At 42.5% G+C, this 18034-nt stretch overlaps 1 protein-coding gene across 1 annotated transcript; it reads left to right on the forward strand.

Moving 5' to 3' along the window:
• The first annotated feature begins 2621 nt into the window (after positions 1 to 2621).
• LOC117490460 (diacylglycerol O-acyltransferase 2-like) lies at positions 2622 to 11784 on the forward strand. Its single transcript, XM_034140214.1, has 8 exons — positions 2622 to 2664; positions 6675 to 6758; positions 7139 to 7246; positions 7728 to 7798; positions 9354 to 9558; positions 10551 to 10725; positions 10958 to 11142; positions 11215 to 11784. The coding sequence occupies exons 1-8, from the start codon at positions 2637 to 2639 to the stop codon at positions 11367 to 11369; spliced, it is 1011 nt and encodes a 336-aa protein (XP_033996105.1). The 5' UTR covers positions 2622 to 2636; the 3' UTR covers positions 11370 to 11784.
• The last annotated feature ends 6250 nt before the right edge of the window (positions 11785 to 18034 follow it).

The raw sequence follows: 18034 nt of genomic DNA on the forward strand, positions 1-18034 counted from the left end.
AACATATTGTGTGCCACAAGAAGCAGAATGTTTTAACAGTACAGTAGTTTGAATATATTTTTTGTTTACCTTTATCAGACCTCTCTGGCATCCACAACCAGCGTCTGATCGGGTAAGACTATAATTAAAAATGTAATTATACCATGCAGGTTTGAATTTGTGAACATGAAATGAATAAATACCTTTGTGTGCTAATGACACTGCCATTAGATCAACTGCACTTATTTCCTGGGTAAAAATAGGATGGAGAACCAACCCCATTCCAGGAAGAGGTCCAATCTGCCCCGGGTCAGAACACCTTCTATAGGTAAACGATGTTGACAGTTGCATCGTGACACAGTTGTTTGGTGTGTATCTTTATTTTTACATGTGTTTGTTTGTATAGCCTCCAATCACAGTGGGTAACATTGCCAGGAAGCAGAACAATTATACTTGGATACATTTCCAAATGACACCCACAACATCTTACATCTTAGTGAAGACGATACAAAAAACACCCACAAATATTTTTCAAAGATCAGATATTGTTTCTTGCATCCATTTCAAATGTTTACAAGGATTGTGCAGGAGTATGACTAAAGTGCTGTTGTCAGTTTAGAACCCAATGTATTGAAAAAAAAACAGGAAGAGGATCGACATCCTTTTGTAAATACGACTGTCATGCATATATTATGTATTTGAAAGTAATGATTCAACTGTCTTCTCACTGCAGCAACTACACAAATGTGTATGCACCTATCATTGACAGCCAGTCTGAGCCAGAAGACAAAATGGAGCAAACTGCAGAGGAAAGGTATTAATTGCTACTATTACCACTTAATTTTTCTATTCTATTCTATACTGTAAATCTTATTACTAGCTTCATAATTTAATATTACAATACATCATTTTGTCTTTCCCAGCACAGAATACCTGACTGCGGAGGACATTGTTGCAGAACTCTCTGCAAAAATAACTAATACATCTTGCAGCAAGTTCAATATTAATAGAGCCAATGTATGGGATGGAGCAATCTGCGGCTTCAAAGGTGCCTCATTCGACCCCTCTTATGAGATGTCAGTTAAGTTCACTGATGATGAGGGACAAACTGAGGATGGAGTGGACACTGGTGGTCCCAAGCGTGAGTTCCTGACCCTCCTTATGGAATGCCTGAGAATGCGAAGAAAACATCATGTCATAGCAACTGTTTGTGCCCCATGGCGGTGTGACTTTCCCAGCCGCTCACTGTCTCAAAATCTGATTCTAAATGTATAATTTTCTCTATAAAGATAGAACTAATACACAATTATTAATGTATAATATAAGCTGTTTTGTGTATTTAATCATGCATTGGTCTACAATTGAATGATGGCTTCTACATATTTCACATAAACAGACAATGAAAAAATGTGTCCTTAATGCTGATAACTAGTGTATGCATCTGCCAATTAGTATCCTAAACAGAGAAGTGTGTTGAATCCTTATTTCTTGCATTTGAAATAGATACAATAAAAAAAAAAAGTGAACTTACTGTTGTGTTCAACTTCTGCCAAAAACTGTACATTTTGTCCACAGGAGCCACAGAACACTTGAACTGTCCCCAGATGTTGGCCACAGAAAGGACAAAACACGACAGCCCGAAAAGACATACATTGATGTAGTAAATCCATTTAATCAAGTCAATCAAAAACACATAGTCTAAATAGTGGTTAGCTAAATAAATAGAAAGATACATCATGTTTACCGTTGAATCTGTGTTTTGTCTCTCTCTCCTTGAATGTCTTCTCTCTATATTTGTTCTTGAGCATGTCTAATGTACACTACTATCCTGTCATTACTTTGTCCCTCTTCACATTTTATCACTTCTCCACCGACCATAGTTACATATAGTATTGCTTAAGCTCTGTATAGTTGCAACATCTATACACAAATACATACATATAAACAAACTGCTAAGAATGTCTCTCTCTCTCTCTCTCTCTCTTCAAAGTTTTCCGCGCTACTCGCTATGGCCCGTGTTATTTACCTGCACTCGATTTGTCATCTCTTTTAACGATGTTCTTCCCTCACTTTATCTTCTCAGCTGGTGTAGTAGTTACTGTATGCACGCTAACGCTAGATGCGTAAATATGACGCTCTTTGTATAAAAACAAAACAAAACTTACCTTCTTACATATCGACTTTCTCCACTTCAAACAACTTTGTTTCCTCCGGCTTCAATTTCCATCTCGTTCGTTCCCTCTATGTCTGGTCAGACATCAATCTGTTCCACGTAGGGCGCCCCCGAGAGGCCTGGAGCACTGTGTGTTTTGGGGTTTGTATCTGTTTTTGTATTTGCAGCGTTTTTCTGTTGCATTTGTTTTCGTAGTCTGTGTGTTGTATTTAGTTTGCATCATTTCTGTAAATGCAGCGTTTTTTTGTTGGATTTGTTTTCAGGATTTGTTTGTTTTTCGTTTCATTATTTGCAGCTGTTTCCTGCTTATGTATGCGTTTTGGGTTTTTTGGCATAGACTGTATATATAATATATATTGGCCGTTCTTCCGCGTTTGCACCTGCCGGCCACCGTAGCTTTGTTATCAGCTGTTTTACATGATCTGGGCAAAGTGCATCCTGCATGTTGTGCATTTTCACAAACGGCTGATCTGCATCCATTCAAATGGACTCTGGAATAGACTCTAATAAAGGTAACTTTTTACATTTCACGCTCAGCAGTTTGGTCTTTAACCTGTTATGCCTTGAGCCTGTTTTTCAGGTCTCAGGCTTGAAAATGACATTCCCAAAACAAATGACTATAACTTCACGTCTAAAAGGGGTAAATTGATCATCTTTTTTCTCAAAGCAATGATAAACATGTGAGTTGGATGTAGAAAAGTCAGAATCAATATAGATTTTTTTTCATTTTAAAGTAAATTCAAGGCAAGGCAAGGCAAGGCAAGGCAAGTCAAGTCAAGTCAAGTCAAGGCAAGTTTATTTATATAGCACCTTTCACAACACAAGGCAATTCAAAGTGCTTTACAAAAAATGAAAGACATTAAGAAAATGGCATTTAAAAACAGTCATTAAAAAGCAAAGATAATAAAATAAACATTAAAAGAAAAAATACATGGATAAAAGTTACAGTGCAGTTTAAGATGTGAATAGTTCAATTAAAAGCAGCGGCAAAAAGAAAAGTCTTCAGCCTGGATTTAAAAGTAGTCAGAGTTGCAGCGGACCTGCAGGTTTCTGGGAGTTTGTTCCAGATATTTGGAGCATAACAACAGAACGCTGCTTCACCATGTTGAGTTCTGACTCTGGGGCTAGAAGGCAGACCAGAAGACCTGAGAGATCCGGATGGTTCATAATTTAATCAAATCAAATCAAATCAGGTTTTATTTATATAGCACATTTAAAAGCGATTTTTGGTCGAGCCAAAGTGCTGTACATGTAATAAAAACACATTACTACAATCACAATAAACGACAATAAGTTACAACAGATATATATAAAAAACAAAATTAAAATAAAAACACAAGGAAAAGTCAGGAGTCGTGCTCCGCTCTAACTAGAAAGCCAGAGAGAAGAAGTGTGTTTTTAGAGTGGATTTAAAAACCCCTAGTGTCTGGGCCGACCTCACATGGAGGGGCAGAGTGTTCCAGAGCCTAGGGCCAGCTGCTGCGAAGGCTCGGTGCCCTCTGGTTTTAAGCCTGGTCTTGGGCACTACCAGCAGCAGCTGGTCAGCAGACCTTAAAGCTCTGGCTGGTGTGTAGCGATGGAGGAGTTCAGCTATATAGGCCGGAGCCAGCACATTTAGTGCTTTAAAAACAAATAAAAGGATTTTAAAATCAATTCTGAACCGAACTGGAAGCCAGTGCAGTGAGGCCAGAATAGGGGTAATGTGGTCACGCTTTTTGTGGCCAGTCAGCAAACGTGCAGCTGCGTTTTGGACTAGCTGCAGGCGTTTAATTGAGGCCTGGTCCATACCCACATACAGAGCGTTGCAATAGTCCAGTCTCGAGGTTACAAAGGCGTTAATAACCCTTTCTAAGTCATTAAAAGATAAATACGACTTGGTTTTGGCCAATAGTCTTATTTTAAAAAAGCAGGATTTGACTACAGTGCTGATCTGCTTGTCGAATTTAAAAGTGCTGGTGAAGGTCACTCCAAGGTTCATGACCGAGGGGAGGATGTTTTTTTTGAGAGACCCCAGAATATCAACCGGAGAGGCTGGAGGTTGCGGTCCAAAAAAGATGACCTCAGTCTTGCTCTCGTTGAGGTTGAGAAAGTTTTTGCTCAGCCAGGATTTTATCTCTGCTAAGCAGTCCATCAGCTGCTGTAGTGAGTGTTTGACATTTGCTTTTAGAGGCAGATATATCTGTACATCGTCGGCGTAGCAGTGGAAGGGAATATTATGTTTTGTGAGAATTGAACCTAGGGGCAGTATGTACAGTAGAAAAAGGATGGGGCCCAGAATCGAGCCTTGGGGAACCCCACAGGTAAGAGGGGCTTTGGCAGAGGAGAAGGCACCTAGCTGTACCGAGAAGCTACGGTCTGTCAGGTAGGACCTGAACCATGCAAGGGCAGAGCCTGTGATGCCAGCGGACTGTTCAAGCCGTGACAGCAGGATGCTATGGTCCACAGTGTCAAAGGCAGCTGTCAGGTCTAACAGCACCAGGACAGCTGGGCTACCTGAGTCGGCGGCTAGGAGCAGATCATTAAAAACTCTTAAAAGGGCTGTTTCAGTGCTGTGCATGGGTTTGAAGCCAGACTGTAACTTTTCATGGATTCCATGGATGGTTAAAAAAAGACTGCAGCTGGGCGTAGACTACTCGCTCCAGGGCTTTGGATAAAAAAGGTAGCTGGGAGATGGGCCTAAAATTTGCGAGAATGGAGGGGTCGAGATTTTTCTTTTTAAGTAGTGGCTTAACCACGGCATGTTTGAAGGCAGCTGGGACACATCCTGAGCTAAGAGAGGTGTTTAAAAGTAATAAAATACTTGCTCCAACTGAATCAAAAACATCTCTGAGAAGGCGAGAGGGAATGCTGTCTGAGGTGCAGTTTGTCGGCCGCAGGTGCTTGACTACATCCGAGAGAGAAGAGAGGGATACAGGCTCAAAGTGGTCGAGGAGGTCAGAAATGTATTTTGGGCCTAAACCATACAATGCTTTATAAACCTGCAACAATATTTTGAAATCAATTCTTTGACACACAGGAAGCCAGTGTAAGGACTTCAGAACAGGAGTGATGTGATCCACTTTCTTAGTGTCAGTGAGGACTCGAGCAGCGGCGTTCTGAATCAGCTGCAGCTTTCTAATAGATTTTTTAGTGAGACCTGTAAAGACACCATTACAGTAGTCCAGTCTACTGAAGATAAAAGCATGGACAAGCAAGCAAGTTTTTCCAAATCCTGCTGTGACATTAGTCTTTTAATCCTAGAAATATTCATTAGGTGATAGTAGGCTGATGTAGTAATTGTTTTAATGTGACTGTTGAAAGGTCAGAGTCCATGACTACACCTAGATTCCTGGCTTTATCTGTTGTTTTGAACATTGCAGGCTGAAGCTCAGCGCTAACTTTTATATGTTCTGCCTTGACTCCAAAAACCATTACCTCAGTTTTATCTTTGTTTAATTGGAGAAAGTTCTGACACATCCAGTCATTGATTTGTTCAATGCACTTACTCAGTGTTTGTATTGGAGCATAGTCTCCTGGTGAGATTGTTACGTAATTTGTGTGTCATCCGCATAGCTATGGTAACTTATTTTGTTGTTTTTCATTATCTGAGCCAGTGGTAGCATGTAGATGTTAAAGAGAAGAGGCCCCAAGATGGAGCCTTGAGGTACCCCACATGTCATATTTGTCAACTCAGATGTGTATTTACCTATAGAAACAAAGTTTTTTCTGTCCTTTAAGTAGGATTCAAACCAATTAAGAACTGTTTCCGAAAGTAGTCAGAGTTGCAGCGGACCTGCAGGTTTCAGATTGAACATTGTAAAACATTTTTAAATTATAGTGTCCGTCCAAAAAAAAAACATTACTTCTAGTGAAAACCACCCTTGAATGATGGGATCTGAGAATAAAAGCTTTAGGAATCCAAACTATAACATATAATAAGTACCCTGTATCAAGATTGATGCAAAACAAGTGACATTTGACCTTTTTAGAGAGGTTTAGCAAAAGAAACCCCACCTCTGGGGTCATAGTGCAGTGAAGCGTCCTAAAAACCCGGAAGTAAGCTCCTTCCCGTTCCCTCGACAAAAAAGCAATGCAATTTCTCCATAGGATTTTGGAAAATAATATTTTCCAAAATCCTATGGAGAAATTGCATTGCTTTTTTGGTGAGAGTCCAGGTGAGAGTCCAGGTGAGAGTCCAGGTGATTTGTAGCCGTCCACAAGTTTGGCTTATATGTTTTTATATGTGATCAAATTGAAACTGTCTAGTTTAGCCTGTCAGCTTGTTCCTGAGTAAGTTATTTATGCCTGCATTGTGAGTTTTTAAGCGTATGACCTATACCTTAAAGAAGATTAAAAGCTAAAGTGCTCATTACTGAAGCAATCTGATCTCTATCATAAAAAAGTAATCAATGTCTCAGATAAAGCCATCTTTGTTACATCTAAAAGCGTAAAGTCCATGATGTATAGACCCATGACCTTAACTGAATGAACAGTTTTAAATGTCTTTAACAAATTGATGGTATGTATGTCCTCCTGGTTGCAGGGATGACGAACGGAAAGACTAAGTGGAAGGTGTTTTTGGAGGTTGGAAGTGCTCTGCAAGGGGTATCAACCTTTCTCTTCTTAGGTAAGATCCCACCACACAAACACTTTGTATCAAATGACACTGGAAAGTTTGTCAAATGTATTAGATCATGTTAATTCACGAGGGTCTCACTGCATTTGTAAAGTACACTCGTATATCAATATTCCAATTACTGTATATAGACTATTCTGCACTGTTTCTATTATATTCTGTTTTTATTATATTCTATTTAATTGTACTATTTTATCTGTTTTATTGTGTTGCACTGTTGGAGGAGCCTGTGACCTAAGATTTTCATTGACATAACCACACTGTAGCTATGTACACATGACAATAAAAGCCTTGAAACTTGAAACCACTGTATTCACACTGCTAATCTATGAATGTCTTGTACCTCCAACATGTGGACGATGCCTCTCCAGGAGTGGCCTGCACCCTCTTGATGTTTTACCTCATGTTCACCTCTCTGTGGCCGATCCCCACGCTGTACTTCGTCTGGCTGGTGGTGGACTGGCACACCCCTGAGAGAGGTAAAGGAAATAAAACCATTCAACACCCACGGAAATGAAAGTTTAGTTTAGTTTATTTGTTTATAGTGTCGTGGACAGTCCCCATTTATCAACTGTCACAAACAACAGTAAATGGGGCAGCTTTAGCCGACATTGCTAATTTCCAGCTGTTGTCCCCGGCCAGATGATAATAGACACCTTTTTTAAATCACAATACATCAACAGCATTAGTTATAAAGAAAGAATGAAAGACAAGTAGATAGAGGCGAAAGGATAAAAGAGAACAATAAAATGCAAACAACACACGTTACTACATACTATAGCAATAGCACATCGCATCACATGACAGAAACGAGGGGTCCATGATCAAAGTACCCTCTTTGTTAGCTGTTCCTCAATATCATACTTATAACAAGGAGATTTTATAATAAAGGAGAATATATAATAAATATATTGTTTACAGTTAGTGTGTAGTATTGAAATGACACACTCTGTCCACCAGGGGGCAGGAAAACAACATTTGTGAGGAACTGGAGGGTCTGGGATCACCTCAGGGACTTTTTCCCAATCAAAGTAAGTTTATATTTCACCGCTCTGTCAGATTTTCTGTTCCCATCTGATTTGATTACAATATGTTGGACGTGACGGTGAATCCACCAGTAGCATTACTATTTCCAAACAAAAGCATCCTTGACCTTAAAGTTAATATTGGAATTGTCTGCTTTGATTCTTTATATATTACATTATATTTCACAAGAGCAATTAACCATAAAAAATAATATCCTCCCCTCTGTCACGAACCTTGGAGTGACCTTCAATAGCGCTTTTAAATTCGATAAGCAGGTCAGCAGCGTAGTCAAAACCTGCTTTTTGAAAATACGACTATTGGCCAAGACCAAGTCGTTTTTATCGTTTGAGGACCTGGAAAGGGTTATAAACGCCTTTGTTACCTCGAGGTTGGACTACTGCAACGCTCTGTACGTGGGTATGGACCAGGCGTCAATTAAACGCCTGCAGCTAGTCCAGAACGCAGCTGCACGTCTACTCACTGGCCACAAAAAGCGTGACCACATCACCCCTATTCTGGCCTCACTACACTGGCTTCCAATTCGGTTCAGAATTGATTTTAAACTCCTTTTATTTGTTTTCAAAGCACTAAATGTGCTGGCTCCGGCCTATATAGCTGAACTCCTCGAGCGCTACACCCCAGCCAGAGCTTTAAGGTCTGCTGACCAGCTGCTGCTGATAGTGCCCAAGACCAGGCTCAAAACCTGCTCTGGAACACTCTGCCCCTCCATGTGAGGTCGGCCCAGACCCTAGGAGTTTTTAAATCTACTCTTAAGACACACTTCTTCTCCCTGGCCTTCTAGTTAGAGCGGAGCACGACTCCTGACTTTTCCCTGTGTTTTTTTTAAATATCTGTTGTAATTTATTGTCTTTTATTGTGATTGTAGAAATGTGTTTTTATGTGACTGTAGTTATTACATGTACAGCACTTTGGCCCGACCAAAAAAAGCTTTTAAATGTGCTTTATAAATAAACTTTGATTTGATTTGATTTGAACCATAAAGACACAAATTCAGAACAAGAAAATAAGCCATTTATTGTAAGTCCTGGTGCATTAGTTTCAAATGAGCATTCATGACTCTTTAAGTGCTATTTTTGTGACATACATCTATAAGACAAGTTCAAAATCATTTGTATTGAGCATGTGCTTTTAAATCTCTAATTCAGATTCAGGATTCAAGATTCAAGGCTTTATTGTCATAAAACTGAAGTCACAGGCTCCTCCAACAGTGCAACATGAATATATAATAGGACACATAACAAATGTTATGGCATCATAAAGTGGCCAAAATCTGATCAGCTCATTTTCAGACAGGTTTTTATATAAATGGATCAGGACAAAAAGAGAGAGAATCTTTTTTCCTGAAACTTTCAGAATCTCTTTACACAGAGGGGACACATGTTGATGTAGAAGAGACATGAAGAAGAGGGGACACATGTTGATGTAGAAGAGACATGAAGAAGAGGGGACACATGTTGATGTAGAAGAGACATGAACAAGTGGATTTTGCATAATAGGTGACCTTTAAAGTCTCTGTTCATCCTAACTTTTCTTGCTCAGTTGGTGAAGACAGCCGAGCTGAATCCAAACAAGAACTATATTGTTGGTATTCACCCGCACGGCATCATGGGTTTTGGGGCGTTCACCTGCTTCAGCACCGAGAGCTGCGGCTTCAAGGAGCTGTTTCCTGGGCTGAGATCCAACCTGTTGGTGCTGGTCGGCCTTTTTAGGCTTCCACTCTTCAGGGAATATGCCATGTTTCTAGGTATTTATGTTCAACTAAAGGAGGTTTTTGAGACTGCAGTGCCAGTGGCGGTTCTAGACCAATTGTACGGGGGCTCTTATTTAATGAGAGGGGCACAATAAAAGCGGGTTAGACAAAAGACAAAGACAGTAAAGTAATTTTGTAAAATGAACATAAAATACAGTAATTGCCATTTGTTTTTGTAAAGGTATTTGTTTTGGTACGTTTAAGTTACACTCCTTTGTTTCAGTAGTTTTTGTTTTAGTAACTTTAAAGTGGACCTATCATGCTATATTTGAATAATATATTGTAGGGCCATACCTATATAAGGTATATTTATACGTTTTCTTTTTCAAAATACCAAACAGATCATGCATTTTAGCCATGCCTCATTTCGCTCTATTTTGCTTTCCTCCACCCTGTCTTTGCATGCGCTGCAGCTGACCACGCCCCCCTGCAAAGGAGGGGGCCGAGTTACGAGCGTCGTGTTACCATGCTGTTACCATGCCACGGCAACCTCTCATTCCCCTGATAGGTCAGCTCCGCCGTCCTGACATCAGGACAGTGTTCAAATCTGGATCAGTCTGTATCAGATCTGTTGCAGCCCCGTTTTTAGAGATTTGGGTATGGAGGAAAATAGAGAGGGTTGTGTTTTCTGACACTTGGTGAGTTCCCTGTAACACCGGGGACACATATTCAAGACGTACAAAAGTGCATTTTGCATGATAGGTTCCCTTTAAGTAACAATTTAATAAAAAAACATAAACAGTATTTGCTTTTATAAGGTAATGAAAAGGTTAATCTCCACTGTACATCCGGGTCTCTGATTTGATTTAGTTCCAATAAATCGTAATATTGTAACCTTTTTTTTGGAAGGGGGCCACAGGGGGGCGTCCCTGGTTAGTGTTACGGGGGCACTGGCCCCTGTTGGCCCCCCTCCTAGAACCGCCCCTGGACTGCACACGGAAAGGAAGAACATCCATAGTTATTATTGTCTTACTTTGTGTGATCAGGTCTTCTTCCAGTCAGCAAGAAGAGCCTCGTGCACCTCCTCACCAACAGAGGGAAGGGGAACGCAGCGGTGATCGTGATCGGAGGCGCTGCGGAGTCGCTGGCCTCGGCTCCTGGAGTCAACATCGTGGTGATGAGGCAGAGGAAGGGCTTCGTCAGGGTGGCCCTGGAGTTTGGGTGAGAGGAAACACACTTTAAATACTAGCAGTGGTGGTTCTGAAACAATTTACAACACGGCCAACGACTGAAACTGGTCGACAGCTTCCTAACTTAAAATTAAAAAATATTTTGGAGGGGGGTCAAAGCTCAGTGTGTATTGGCCCCCTCTACAACCGCCCATGAATACTCGTTATCAGTATCATTTTGCTCACAGTTTGACAGTAATGCGACCTCTGATGATCTTCCACAGGGCTGATCTGGTGCCAGCTTACGCATTTGGGGAGAACAATCTCTTTAAGCAGGTGGTTTTCTCAGAAGGCAGCCTGGGGCGGAGGTTACAGGACCTGTTTAAAAAGATCATGGGTTTCGCCCCGTGTCTATTCGTTGGAGAGTACATTGGTATCCTGCCCTACAGGAATCCCATCACAACTGTTGGTGAGTGTTTCATCTTTCTGTTCATAAACATGGTGGTAGATTTTTTTATTCTAACGCTCTGGCTTCTTTCAGTGGGAAGTCCAATCTCAGTGCCGAAGCACATCAAAGCCACCGAGGAGGAGGTGGACCACTTTCATAAACTTTACATGGAGGCCCTCTCCAAGTTATTCCACGAACACAAGATCAGCTGTGGACTCTCTGAAAGTCACGAGCTTCGGATCATCTAGAAAATTAACTTTGAAATGCAATAGCTGTTTTTATTTGCTGCTTTTGTGTGGAACCGATACTCTTAAACACCATTGATCCTGCAGGTGTTTTTGTTCATACTGTGAATGTATGACTGTAGCTTTTGAAGATATCTCATGTGAATATGTGCCTTTGATTATTCAAATGTGAAGTCCATTAAGGACTGCAGATGGAAATTAGCTCAAATCTGGCTTCTCTTTTCTGAGATTAATGTATTTGTATGCATAGTCCGTCCTTGTTGAAATAAATACATAATATCTGATTGAGCATGTTCAGAAAGTTGTGTAAACATTGATGTCTTCATGAGACATATTTGAAAAACACGTACATTTCTAATGTTAGGACACAATATCAGGTCTTATACCAACAATCAATTAAAAGAAAACATGTTTAAATGCTTGCTAAAAGTGAACATCCTGGTATATTTCATGTATTTTGTAGATGACACTGTGCTGCAGTTCGTACCTGTGACTTACACATAGTTCAATCAGGACCCACTGCAGAATGAGCACTTCATAAATGGCCATATTGAATACTGAATATTTCTCGCACCACTGCAAGGCCATAGTTTTCCATTTAGCAGCTGTGTGAAGAGAAAGGCCAGCATGCATGTAGTTCAAAGGTTCTCCCAGCAGAGCGTGATCATCTGCTTCACTTTTGCCCCTTTCACACCAACGCGGTTCCTGGTCCGGTTCGGAGCTTGAGCCTGATAAGCACCAGTATTTCCTGTTCACACCGCAGCGGAGCCGGCTCTTTTCCCCGAAAACCGGTTCTTACCAAGCTCCAAAAAATTGTCGGTCTAGAAGCAAGAACCGCATACGTTACGCTTACGTCAGAGGCCGGGGCAGGGGCGGGATCAACCTGAGCAATAACAGTTTATGGCGAGTACGGCAAATAAAAGTTGTAACAAGCAGTAGCGCTGACCAAAGTGACTACAACGCAACCACACACTTATATAGAACACACTTTATAAAGTCAGGCAACACTAACCAGGCTTAGTGTGATTCTGTTTATTTGTACCTTACTTTGACCATCCGTTCGCTGTCATTGATCATTGTGGAGAGCAGGCAGACGTTTTGTTTTGTATTATAGCAGCTATCGGATGGAATCAATAGCTACATGGGCTGCACAGGTTGCCATGTCCGACTATCACAAGTAGAATCATAATGAAAAATACGCTGGTAAAATGTGCCTGTAGAAAACGGCTTTCTGCGTATGCCGTTTGGACTTAAGAATGCAGCTCAGTCCATTCAGCGGCTGATGGATTCGGCGCTCAGAGACATGCCATTCATCTTCGTTTATTTAGATGACATCCTCGTCGCCAGCTCCTCCTCTGAAGAGCACCAGGCACATCTCCGAGACCTTTTTACGAGGCTCAACCATCACGGCCTGATTATCAACCCGGCGAAGTGTCAGCTCGGGTTGCCCTCCATCCACTTCCTCGGACATCTCATCAACAAAGATGGAGCCGCCCCCTCTCGTCGAAAGTGGAGGCCGTGTCCGCCGTTCCCCGACCGCCCACAGCTCGGGCGCTCCGGGAGTTCCTCGGGATGGTGACGTTTTATCACCGGTACATCCGCCGGGCTGCCCACACCATGCGCCTGCTGATGCCCACCAAGTCCCCCGGCCAGGCCATAGACTGGACGGCCGAAAGGGAGAACGCTTTCGATGCCACAATAGGCCCGTTCACACCGGAGTACTTTTCCCACAATAGTTCATCAGAACTACGATATATTTGCGTTCACACCAAAAAGCCCCAGGAACTAAAGTAGTTCAAATTAGTTCATCTGACCCGCTTTTCAGTCCCTGCTAGAGAGCAGGGACTGTCGTGGGAGAAAATAGTTCATACGTCTGATTGGCTGTGCGGAATGCAAACAACGCCCCGTGAATCTCTAGAATCTTTTTTGAAGGCCGCCATTGTATTTGCTCGCATTAAGCTCAGCACAGCGCACCAACGAGTGGATTACTTTTGTGAAAGCAGTTATTATGGCAACACTAAATAAATCATCGGAGCGGTGGAGTGATGAGGATGTGTCGGCGCTTCTGGCGATTTACTCGGAGGATGCTAAGCGCCGCATTCAGAAGCTTCTACTGAATGCAGTTTCCGTGGTTCAGCAAAGTTAGCAGACCTGGCAAAGTCATGTCGGGACGAAGGTAAACTAAAATACATGCACTGCACTGTTTTAATCTGCACAATACTGGTCTCAGATGTACTTTTATTTGCTCAGTAGATCGAGCTAGCCATGCTAGAACTGGCTAACATAGGTCCAAGCTGGCTAACAACATCTAGCTAGCTAGCTATTCTCAGCCGTGCCCGCTATGAACACGTTTTGACTTGTGAATAAGTGTGCAATGTTCTGTAATTGCTTCACTAACTCATGGCACTAATCGTGTGTTTCAGGCGAGGTGTTTCTCTCAGGATTAGAAACTAGTTTTCCCCTCCGGGATAAAACGATAATATAACGTTAGCAATTAGCATGCTAGCTGGACATAATGCTACCTCTAACAATACATTGTAGTTGCAATAATTTCATCATTTGCAACATTCATTCTACATGTTAATGGTAAAAGCTTAAACAGTTGATTACCTGCATGCCACAAAGACTGATGTTCTAATATTTTGCACATTTAAGCAAAAATGTAATTGAAATTCAATTTATTTTTCCTTTTTTTATTGATTGTTATAATTGTACTCAGCCATGTTATGTTAGATGTCAATCCACTTACACTGTTACTACTCTGGCCTTGAAAGAAGGCTACGCATCTAACTGATGTCCACTAATCCCTATAAAACAAAGTTCAAGCATACATTAAGCACAAAACAATAAATAAGGGCACTTTGATATTTATTTGATATTATTTGATCCTATCTTATCTTGTACTTTACACCTGCATTTTGTACACTGTCCCTGCCTGCACCATGTCCAATGTTGTCTCTGTTGACAACCTACTAGGCGATTAAACTGATCTTGTATCTTGCTTATTTCTCCTTAGGAAAGCGGGCACGGGATGACAGCTTCCTTGACACCATCATGGCGATGGACCGCCGTGCCATGGTCAGCAAGGAGAATGAGGACCTGCGTGCCAAGGAGATGCACGACGAACGGCTGCTGCATTCACACAAGGCCCAGGAATCGGGCGACCAGCTGCTCATGGTGCCAGGTGGAGCAACAAAATACCTTTCAGGCTGGGCTTCTGGCAGTGCTAAGCAAGCTGATTAAATCCAACAGGCCTTCAATAAAAAAATTAAGAAATACTTGTCGTCGTTGATAAACTGTACAATGACTTGTTGGGAGGCGTGTGGTGCAGTGGTCTGGTGCGTTGGTGTTCGGATCAGGGGAGCACAGGTTCAAACCCCACTGCAGTCAGCATGTCGTTGTGTCCTGGGCAAGACACTTCACCCCAAATTGCCTACACCTGGGACAGTTAATTTTGTATTATTGTGATTATATATATATATGCCACTGTTATTAATACTGACACTTCACTTTGCACTAAGGTGTGTCTGCTGAGCCTAGCTATTGTTATTATATTGTTATTATATATATATATATGTTTTGATACTACTGACACTTTATTTGATATTGAAAATGTTAACTTCTATTTACATGCATACGACACACCTGGGACAGCGTGATGCTGTTATTGATATTGTCTTGAGTGTGGAATAAAAGAGAACCTACATGGCGATTAAACAGAGCCTGTATCTTACATTTTTCATTACATTTCATGTAACTAAGCTTGCTTATTTCTCCTCTGACACTTTATCTTTACAGTGACCTGTGTAGCATCCTATACATCACATGTAAGTGATTATTCTGATACCATCATGTTTCATCGGTTATAAACTGGCGAAGCTTTATTTATTGTGGCTTTCAAAAAGATAATTTCATTGTATTTCAAAATGGCGTCCAACACAAGCACTATTTATTTATAGAAAGAGAAATGGTTAAGTTTGTTATTACCAGTGTTGTGAGTTCAATATTTTTAATTAATTATAGTAAGGGAACATCTTAGGAGTTAGTGTAGTGAGTTTCAGAGCAGTGTAATAATTATTTGACCTAAAACTAAATATTTTTATGAACATGACATGGGGATTTGCTAACTTTTGATTTCCCCCATTTTACACGACACAAATGGAGGCCACTATGGACCAAAACTAACACGTAGGTTTCTGTAGGGTTCATGGCAGACGGATGCAGTTGCTCTCAGGAGGATATATAATAAAGGTGTGTTAGCTGCTGAGCCTATTTAGTGTGCATATGACACACCTGGCACAGTTTATTCATTTCACATGTAGCGTAGCGCGTGCATGTCGTCGTCCAATCCTTTTGTCAATCCTTCTTAACCGCCTTCGCTTCCGAATCAGCATTGCTATTGCATTTGACTGGTCGACGATTTGTATTTGTGTTTCCTTAAATAACTCAGACGAAGCTCATGTCTGAGGTCGGAAGGTAAACAGACTCCTCATTTACAGCAAGTGGGCGCGGGAAGTCTTTCTTCTTATTTTTCTCTCGTTTTTTTGGCGGATTGCAACTTTAAGGTGCATACCGCCACCTACTGTACTCGCCGTGAAGTTGTTTGCGGCCTGCCAGTAAACCCAAAGCAGAAGAAGAAGAAGTGACGTCAGCGGTTAATTTGCCTAATCCACCCCCAGGAACTCATTTTGGTGTGAACGCGATCTGCTTTAGTTCATCAGAACTAAAAGAGCTCTCATGAACTAAAATTCTCATGAACTATTGTGGGAAAAGTACTTGGTGTGAACGCGCCTCATGTTGGCTCACCCGTCACACAAGGCCCCCATCGCTACCACCTCTTGAACGCTGTTGCCTAAGGTTTGGGGGTCAAGCTGCACCGCACCACCGCATATCACCCCCAGGCTAGCGTTTTCATGCCCATGAAGGCGGCCCGGCGTCCCGGCTTGACTGATGGCAGCTGGGTATATAAGCTCCCGTTGGTTATGCTCGGCCTCGTTGGCGGAGCTCGTGTATGGCCAGACGCTACGAGTCCCCGGGGAATTCATTCCGGCCGCCACTATGCCCTGGTCTGCGGCCAGGCAGCGCTCCTCTCTGCTGGAGACCGCCGGGACATTCACGCCCGTCCCCACGTCGCAGCACAGCAACCCAGCTTTCCGGGTGTCCCCCGGACTACGGTCGGCGGATTTTGTCTTCATTCGGCACTACGCCCAAAGCGCCCCCCCCTGCGCCCCTTACGACGGCCCGTTCAAGGTCATACAACACGGGGACAAGAGCCTGGTGGTGGACGTTGGTGGCAGACCTGAGACCGTGTCCGTCGATAGGATTAAGCCTGCTCATGTGGACGTTTCCAGGCCGTTGGAGTTGGCTCTGGCCCCACGTCGGGGCCGTCCTGCCATGCCCCGCCCCCCACCCCCTGTGGGGATGCCCTCGCCCTCATTGGCACCCTTTTCCTCGCCTGCGGCGCCGCCCTCCTCACCCCCTGTGGTCCTTACGCTTTTTGGGGAGGTGTCACATGACCAACTAGCCAACACATGGTCTGTGTGAGGCAGACACGCCCCCTAAAGTCCATGGGCTGTTTGAGGAAAGTTAAGCTTGAGTTTAAGCAAGTGATTAAAGGTGCTTCCTCGTGTAAACAATCAATCCCTTTATCATGTAAGAGTTATCAGTAACATCGTTGGACTTGTAGCTCTAATAAATACGTGGGACATCAGTGTGTACGGGTCAAAGTATGTCTGCCAGGGGTCATCGCCTTGGACACCTGGAGAAAGTCCACACACCTATCAGTGATTGATTCAACTGTATTCACAATGGTCAAAGTAATTTGAACTGAATTCCTACGATGGAAGACACACTCAGAGCATTTATTTAAAGAGGACATATTATGCTCATTTTCAGGTTCATATTAGTATTTTTTGCCTCTACTGTGACATGTCTCCATGCTTTAATGTTCAAAAAGCTCTTTATTTTTCACATACTGCCTGTGCTGCAGCACCTCTTTTCCCCCCTCTGTCTGAAACCAGAGCCCAGTCTGCTCTGATTGGTTAGCTGGCCGGCTCTGTTGTGATTGGTCAACCGCTTAGAGATGTCCCGCCCCTTAGCCTATCACTAATGGCGCATTTCCACCATGGCGCGGAGCGCGGTTTAAGCGTGCCGTGTCGTGCCGTGCCCGTTTTTGGTTGCGCTTCCACTAGGCCTAGTTACGGCCCGGCCCGGCCCGGGGCCACTTTTTCACCTCTTTTCTGGCCCGACAAAATTGTGGTTCTATCGGGGCCAACAAACAGGGCTGAGTCGGGCTGAGTATGCTAAACTAGAGAGAGGATCGCTGGCAAGGGGGCTACAACTACAACAAGATGGACATATTTGACCGTGATTTAATTGTAATACACGTTTCAAAATTATGCCGAAGTAACAACATACTGATACCGGTTAGTAAAAACCATGAATTAATGCTTTGGCAAGTTTGCAGACAGACGGCAGGCAAAAAACCTTTTAAAATGCGTGTTTTCTAGATGGAGATTGGCTAAGCTAACGCAGTATATGCTCCGACCGTCCACACTCACAACAACGGCCTATACAGACATAAATAAAGCAGCGACTGTATTCACCATGACACAGGCAGTCTGTGGTGTGTACTTGTTTAACTTTTGTCGAGTTTCTGAACAGATATA

Source organism: Trematomus bernacchii, unplaced genomic scaffold, assembly GCF_902827165.1.
Source record: "Trematomus bernacchii unplaced genomic scaffold, fTreBer1.1, whole genome shotgun sequence".
In the NCBI taxonomy this organism is placed as follows: domain Eukaryota; kingdom Metazoa; phylum Chordata; class Actinopteri; order Perciformes; family Nototheniidae; genus Trematomus; species Trematomus bernacchii.

Excerpts from the sequence above, each read along its gene's own strand:
- LOC117490460 (XM_034140214.1), top strand. The coding sequence starts at position 2,637 with ATGGACTCTGGAATAGACTCTAATAAAG. Across the intron at positions 2,665-6,674 it reads TGGAATAGACTCTAATAAAG|GGATGACGAACGGAAAGACT; the intron begins GTAACTTTTTAC and ends TCCTGGTTGCAG. Across the intron at positions 9,559-10,550 it reads GGAATATGCCATGTTTCTAG|GTCTTCTTCCAGTCAGCAAG; the intron begins GTATTTATGTTC and ends TTGTGTGATCAG.